Consider the following 8391-nt stretch of genomic DNA (forward strand, 5'->3'; position numbering starts at 1 on the left):
GAAAAAAAAAAAACAACTTAACAAAAGAAATCCTTCGATGTGGCGGTTTCTGGCACACTATTTTATAAACCTAGTGCAATACTTCCATGCCGTATCTTCAAGCAATGCCACTCCTGCACTTTAAAAGCTGTAGGACTCAATTGTCACAGGTTTTTAAGGCTACAGGCAGTAACAAAGGAATTGCATTTATAATACCTGCATTGCTTCTGAGAATTTCCTTGGCAGGGCTGCATTTAAGGCTCTGTGAGCTTGATTGGCAATGGCTGGGTTACCTGCTACTGCAAGCAGGGGTGACTCACCTGGAATTTCTATAGCCTGAGCACTAACAAAGAGCCTGTGACTTCCAATCTGCCTGGGGCTCCTGTCTGCTGCTCTGTGTGCATTTGAAGACAACATGTATTCAGAAACAGAGAGGGGGAGGCAGAAATAAAGGGACAGGGATAGCAACAATCTCAGATTACAGTTTGTGTACCTGTGTTTCCTGTTTCTGAGTGACTACAGTCGCAGTTACAATGCTTAGTTTAATCTGCTTTACAGAGCTACCCCCTGCAACCTTTAACCTCAGAAGATGCATTTGAAAAACAAGGCCAGTAAGTGAGGTAGGATTTGGATATGGATGGGGATCACGAGAGCCAAACTCCGGCATGGTGGCAAGGGATGCTGCCTGAGCGTGTAGGTAGTAGGAGGAGAGTAGGAGAGTAAGGGCACCCTGTGAGCTGATAAGAGTGGATTAAGGATTTGGCACTGAGCAAACCGTTAGAGAAGGACGTTGTTCAGAAAGGCAGAGCGAGGAATCCCTGCCAATGCTGTTCCCGCCCTAATGAACTGACCACGGCTGGAAATGGTTATCTCAGGACGGTGCTGAAAACCATCTACTAGGACGGACGAGGTGTTTTAGATGTTGTAAGAAGGCATGAGTGACTCTTGCTGACACTGATGCTCCAGAAGTGCTGCACATGGGTCTCATTTTCTCTCTCACAGGAGGCAAGAGGAAAGATACAAACTAGTAATATTCAGCTGCTATTTCAGACTCGCTGCCAAGGGGTCCAGGCTGTTTATACGGCAGAGATGCCTTCAACCCCTTGTTACCTCAGCCTTGAGTGCCTCTGCCTCCTCTCCTCTGCTGCCGTCCACCGGCCGGGGTATGAGCGTGAAGTGGGGGGGTGGCTGGGGCAGAGCAGGGAGACAGGCGGACAGCTCATGTAGAAAACAGTTTTGCTGTGCTTAGATCCTGCAGTTTTTTCTTTCCCCCTATTGTTAAGTGGCATTGAGCACCAGCAAAACAGGAAACCGCTTCCTCCAGCCACTGACCCAGCAAACCCAGGGCAGCTGCTGGCTATGCAGTGGCCTCCCCACACCATCCTGTTCCTAGAAAGTGTCTGGACATTTGGAGGAGCCTTAGGGAAGAGCAAGAAATACCAGTAAAGCTTGAATAAGAAGGTACACTTGGCAGCTCTTTCAAGAAGGTAGTCATACTGGAAATATCTAGTGGTAATGGTCAAAACTGTCTCTGTTTTTCCAGAATTAGGGCTTATGGAAGTGAAAGCAATAATGTCTAAGCCGATCCCTGTCACCTCACTCATCTGGTAACTAACTTAATTGTCTCTTTGCTGTGCCATGCAGCTCTTGTATCAGACATCCTCATTCAGGCTGTGAAGAAACTATTGTTTTACAGGCACTGCAGCTTGTGTTGTGATCCTTAAATCTCAGAAGTCCAGCCAGGTCTGGCTTTGCTGGGCGGCCTCAGCAGAGGCAGGAAATGGTGCTGGTGAGGTGGTAGGTGACCCTTTTCTTCCTGAGAAAGCAACAGCCCATGGTATCAAGAGAATATATGCTGCTTGGATTTCTGTCCTTCTGAGGAGACTGCAAATGGAGGATAGCAAAGACCTTGTGGCTCCTTTTCTAATTACACATCCCCTGGTGTTCTCTGATATCAAGGACAATGTCATCCTCCCTGGTGACATTCTGCTGACCTAGAATTCCCATTGACTTGGTGGTTTGGGTTTTTTTGTTTGTTTTGTGGTTTGTTTGTTTTTTTAACATGGTGTGATATTCTTCATTCTGTCTCTTAAATACTTACATAGAAAAAAAAATAATCCTGTAACCTCACTGGGAATGTCTGGTGGAAATTTTTCACAACTGCATTTCTGTGTTTCTGAAAGTAGGACACATTGACGTGAAAGAAATGATGCTCAACCCAATCTCTGTCACCTCATTACTCTTGAACTCCAACTTAATTACCTCCCTGATGCTTTGCACAGCTCTTAACCAGACATTCTGTGTCTACTTAGAAATCTGCCATACAAAATGAAGTGATGACTATATACCCTCTTCCTGCTGGAGAGATGAGCTGTGAGGTTTGGTAAATATCATTTCTAGAGCACCTAGAGGGTGCATTGTATTGTACAGGCCTGATCCTGCACCACTGGAGTTCACAGATGACTTACAAAGACCCACTGAAACCACGCTGAAAGCTCATATCACAAAATTGGTTTAAAGATAATAGCAAAGTTTTAACCCCAGTGAATTTGCGGCTTATAGTTTACAGCTCCATAGACAGAGTTACATTAACAGCTCCCAAATTCTGACCTCCTGTATACCACTATGGCTGTATTGATGCCAGTGGGATCGCAAGGAAGAAGAATTCGATGGTTTATTTTCAGAAAGTCTTTGGGTCCCCTGTGTGAAAGTTCATACCCCAAAGTGGAGGGGACGTGTCTGAACGCCTTGTAAAACTTACTCCTGGTTCAAACACAGACTAAGGTCCCCCATTTGAGTAGCCCTGTAACCCTCCAAAAATGTGAGGTGTACACTGAAAATATATTTCACATCCCTAAAAATTTAAAATACATTAGTTTTAAGAGTAACAAATAATATGAGGTATAACTACCAAGATATTATAATTTTGGCCATGGAGAAGATAAACTGGGAGTTCAACCACAGTATACATCTCAGTGTTGTAAGGATATGAGCACATTCTGATACATTTTTGTTTGTTTCTATATGAGTGTCATTTATCTGGACTCAAAACCAATGCTATTGTTAAGTCACTTCTAAAGACTCATTCTGCCACGTGGTACAGCACTCTTGGCCACACAGTCTCCAGTTCACGCATGTGTGTACAGTGCGGTGTCTCTTCTCAGCAGCAGCAGCAGGCAGCCACCGACTGAGAACTGGAGAGGCTGCCAGAGGAGAGTGGCAGTGGGGACGGGATGGCTCAGCTGTGTCACCTCGCAGGTGCGCTCCTTCAGAACAGGCTGTTCTTCCACTTCCCTCTGCTCTGCTCGCAACTGAAAGTTATCGGGACAAATGTACCTTCAAAACACAGTGTGGATGCCCATACTGCATATCTCTTTTTTTTTATCTGACCATTTTACTGCAGTGTTTTGCATTCGTTTTGGAGGTCTGCAAGACTGTGTTTTGTTTGCCATGTCCTTCAAAAGTAAACACATCTGGCGACATGTTGCTTCTTCTCACTAGGCCTGTCCTCATACTCAGGGAGTGAACAGAATTGCCTCTTTAATTTCACTGTTCCCAGAGATGTGTTTTCGGCATTTTTCATGGATTCATAACGTACATGTCATTGCAGGGATGCACTCTCTCTGCTGCATCGTCCCCAGGGTGAGCTGTGCCGCAGGGTCCTAGAGAGCACAGATGACACCATCAGTTGTACAGATGACCAATTCTACATCTGGGCTGCCTTTCTTTTGGCCTTTTTTTTCCCATTTTTTTGCGAGACAGGGGCTTGTCACAAAACCGTTTTGAGCATGTGCGAGACACTTAACAATATGGTAAATATACATCCCTTGTCTTCCCTGACAGAGAAGCTTTCTAAAATCTGGACGGTACTTCAAAACCATGAAGCGCTTTTCCAACAAACAATCTTTTTGTGTCTCACTCCAGATAGGCTTTGGTTTTCTCTACAATAGTAATGTGGTGCATTAGAGTTTTAAGAAATGTATCTCTATTTCCTGGTCTCCCTCACAAAATATAAATCACTGTTAACATTGCTATTACACAATGAAAGTCAGTGCTTGTTGAACTCAAGGTTACACTTAACCTATCTTTGAAACTCATTTTGTGTAAATAAAACATAATATTAAATAAAATAGGAGGAATTCACTAAGATGAACAGAAATGTTTAGAAAAGAGCTCAGGGTACATGAACTGGTTCCTAAGACATGAGAGAACACCTCCTGTTTCTTGTGGAGAGCTTCTCTTTGGAAGTTGGCCTTCTCACCAGGGGCTCAGCAGCTTTCTGGTGGCATATCCTGGTCTCAGAAAGATCTTTCTAAAATGCCTTGTTTAGTTCTCTGTCTGAATCTATAAGGTATTCAGAATCTCTCTCTTTTTCATGGTTACCGGCGGATCAGGCAAATAACACCGCTTTGTGCCTCTATATGTCTTGCTCAACAGCTCTCTGATTGTCGTCCCCTTGCATGTCCTTTTTCTTTTCACAAGGGCCACTTACAAAGAAGATCGGTTAAGACCGATCATGGGACTGACGTTCACCTGTACCCATGTAACCTGCCGATGGCTTTGTTGGAAATCCACCTAGCTCTAGAAAAAAGCATAACTGTTCATTGCTGTTGTTGAAACTTTTCTTCTTTACTTCGCTGGCACAGAGCTTGGGGATGTTTTGGTAGTATTCCAGGGTTAATAGTCTTTCTGCCCAACCAGCCGCTGTTAAATGTTGGCTCTCAAGGCTTTTCCTTTGCCCATTAATCTCAGATCTGTTGAGGCCAGTAAGGCAGTGAGGTGTGCATCTCTGTTTTTACAGTGCTAATGATAGACTTGTAAAGGGGGGGGAGGTTGTTACTGGGGTTTTGCTGTAACCCTGACTCTTTTTCCTGGGCATAGCTATACTTTGACATGGTGTGCTTGAACTTACAGATCAAAGAGAATTACCAGAATGATCCACTTGTGAATTGTGGGCCATTATCTGTTATTAACTCATCTTGAGCACTGTGGTGAGCAAACTGTAATTTACAGTATGTTATTACATTTCTGCTCACTGTCGTGTGCAGCAGCTGAATGTGTGTGTGGTAGTCCATAACGAGAAGTAATCTTTTCTAGCTAATTCAAACAGGTCTTTGCCAACCTCTACTAAGGTTGATCAAGAATTTAATTTACTTCTAATAATTTTGTTTTTCTGCTTCCTGCCCCTCCCACCACATTTAGGAGAGGAGAAGGTTTCACCTTCTCTGTTTCTCTTCGGTACATGCTTGCTTCCAGGAAAACTTGGAAGCAGAGCAACAACCTCCTCCAGTTCTCTGCCAGATTTCCTTCAGGATTTAATGATTCAGGTGGCTTCATTTGCTAAATTTTTGCCAAAAAAAAGTAGTTCTCTACTGACACCATATAATAAAGTTGAGCAAACAGGAGGGCTGGTAGGAGACCTATTTTTATTGCCTGGGTCTAGTCACATGACAGATCAGGTTACAAAATACTAATACCCCTGCCAACTCTCAGGATCCACCAATTCCTCTTGCTACTGTTTTAATCCAACCTGTCTTTTCTTTTTTCTTTTCGTTTTTCCTTTTTTTTCTGAGGGCAGGGGATGAGAGGGAAGGCATCAGACTGGGGCAGGAGATAGAGTGAAAAGCAAGTATATCATGATTGGGAGTATCCCTTTAGCTCCTTCAGTGTTTGTTCAGCACTTTTTCGCCAGCTGAATAGCTTTTTCCCTCTGAGTGTTGGCAGCCTTTGGCAAAAGTAAAGCAATGTCAGCATTCCCCTGTTCCATCTATTTTTTGGCAAAGAATCGTTAAAAATATTCCATTTTCACCTTGTTTGCAAGTTGTGATGGAGGCTTCTCCCCCAGTTAAATTGTGACATTCTGGCTTGAAAAACAGCTTCAAGATCAGGAAGATAAGCGAACACACACACACACACACACACAAAAATCCTCCTTCTTTCTTATGGAAAGAAATTCAGCAATTCAGTGGAGCCACTTCTTTTATTAGCAGTGACACAAATATATTTTCAGAAAAATTGCTGATAAAACAACAGATTTGAAAAATGTAAACTTTATGCAACTCTCTGGAGTTCTTCACAGTGGTTTCCACTTTGTCCCTTCTTCCACCATACAGCAGAACCGGAAGCTTTGGTGTTAAAGGTTCCTGCAAGGCATCCACCCAGACAGGTAGATGCCCAATATTTTTGTACAGTCTCTGATGCCGCAGCTACACTGCTACTGATACCTCAGCTACATTAAGGTGGGCACAACTATGTCTGCAGCGTACCGAAGGCACACCTCAGCAACAGAAGTAGTTCCTACTAGTGGGCTGAGATTTTTGTGCAAAAGGGGAAAAAAACTCCATGGTGCTCATCCCACAGGCACTGATGCTTTTTGTTGCGTAAAAGGTGTAGAGAGTAACTACACATCTTTCTCCACCTTTATGAAAGAAGAGCTGTGGTACAGAGAAGTTAGGAGACTGGTTCAAGGCAACACAAGACTTCTCTGGTGAATTCAAGAGTCAGAATGCAGGTGAGAGTTGTAGTCCCCATGTTTCAGCTACGAGACCACCCATCTTCTCTTTTGGCAAGCATGAGTGGAAGTGCACTTCTTCTGCCTTCCAGTGTCTGTGACCATGGTAGTTTCCAAGGGGGAGTATGTTGCAATTGTTTTAGTTTTTCCATTTCTGCTCTTCTTTCACAAGTGGCCTATAAAATTCTGCAATGCTATTGCATCGTCCTCATTCAGAGCTCTTTTGAAAACACAACCCTACTCTGATTTCTGACAAAACAACCTCTTGTAATTAGGAGTTTGTTATGACTGCTCCTGCAACCGGGCAGGGTTAGAGGAAGTATGTGTCAGCAATGACTCCTTGCATCCACCTGCCTTCACTTGTTGTGGACGCTGACTGTAAGCTTTTAGGGGCAGGGACCATCGCTTTCTACAGTTGTACAAGGCTTTGGTCTGTCAGTACTTCCGACCACAGCATTGATGATGTCCTCTTAGAGTGCCCGTTTTCAGAAGATTTAAATAACACGTATTCCTCGCTTCAGTTTTTATGAGATTTTTAATGCTATGAGAAACAATGACATTTATTTTTCTGAAGTCTTTCCTCCTCAACTGCAAATAATACAAGTGCAAAAACATCAGGAGGATAATACCATCCACAGTTAGGGAAATGCAGTGTTGGATCTCTACACTTCCTTTGACTCCAACATAATGGAGTTAATTTAATAAACTGATAGATTTTGATAAATCATGGCCGTGTTGTGATGACCTGCTTCTTGGGTATTTGTTTCCTTGTTCTTTAGGCAGTTTCATTTCTGTGTGTGCAATCACAGCACCCTCTACTGCCTCTTGCTTAACCTGCAAAAGGACAGCAAATGATTGTAAACTCTAAAAATGACTTTTGGAGTGACTAGACTCTCTGATTATGAAGTGTTGTTTTATATATGAAACAACACCCCCACCATGAGAATGGTAACGCAAGAAGGTATTTCAGTTCCGTCTAGAATGCAGTCCTGAGCTCCTAAATGAACAGTATGAATTCCTCAGGGGCTCAAGCACCTATCAGCCTGAGGGAAGTTTTTCCCTTTTAGCTGTATGTAAGGCATTATCTTCCCCTTCTGTTAGGTCCATGGAGGAAAAAGAAATCAACTTTCCTAGTGAGAAACATGAAGTGGCACTGGATCAAATGCTACTTCTGTGTGTTCCCAGATCAACTAACCTGGGCCTGACAGAAAACTCCCCCTTTCCAGAATCTGCCCCTCAGGAGATTCAAGTATTACGGGTGTGAAGTGCCCTCTCGCCCCACCCAGATGCTGGTTTCCTCTTAGCCGTTTCTTGTACAAATCTAGGGATCTTGTTCATTTAGGCTCACATCACACCCTTCACCCTCTAAGCCTTTGGCCAGTCACACTCGCCAGGACTCTTCGCACCAGCCATTTCGGCACTTCACTGGAAACGATGGCCAGCTGCAGTTCTGTGTTTTCACGAGGAGCTAACGTGGCAGCTTGCGAGCTGTTCCTGGCGCCTCGGGCCACTGAGGCACACGCAAGTTGAAACACCCGCTCCAACTAATGGGAAGTAGGGAGCCAGGGCTGGTTTATGACCTCCCACCCCTGTGGTTTGTGCAGCGCCCAGGCAAGCGTCCCGCTTCTTAGCAGGCCGAGCGCAGCCACCCGCGGGTGCACCGAGGCCCACTCGCAGGCCATCGTTCAGACCTCGAGTCCCAGCCGGCGGGTTACGCGAGGCCGCGGGGACATGGCCGCCTAGGTGAGGCAGCGCCGGGCCTGTCACGGTAACGCGGCGTTTGAGGAAGAGCTGAAATCTTGGTGCCGCTCCTCCAGGCTGCGTGCGCACCAGTTGTTTGCCTGGGGAAAACCCCGCACTGCGGCCGTCACCGGACAGCCGCGGGGGGGGGTATAACGGCG

General features: G+C 44.8%; 1 protein-coding gene across 1 annotated transcript in view; it reads left to right on the plus strand.

The window, feature by feature from the left end:
• Positions 1-7595: 7595 nt before the first annotated feature.
• SRP14 (signal recognition particle 14) overlaps positions 7596-8391 on the plus strand; it is a 5669-nt gene continuing 4873 nt past the window's right edge. Inside the window, exon 1 of the mRNA XM_009283679.1 lies at positions 7596-7748. Coding sequence (XP_009281954.1) covers positions 7596-7748 — 153 coding nt within the window. The remainder of the gene's footprint in view (positions 7749-8391) is intronic.

The sequence above is a fragment of the Aptenodytes forsteri genome, unplaced genomic scaffold, assembly GCF_000699145.1.
Source record: "Aptenodytes forsteri isolate BGI_AS27 unplaced genomic scaffold, ASM69914v1 Scaffold342, whole genome shotgun sequence".
NCBI classification, from domain to species: domain Eukaryota; kingdom Metazoa; phylum Chordata; class Aves; order Sphenisciformes; family Spheniscidae; genus Aptenodytes; species Aptenodytes forsteri.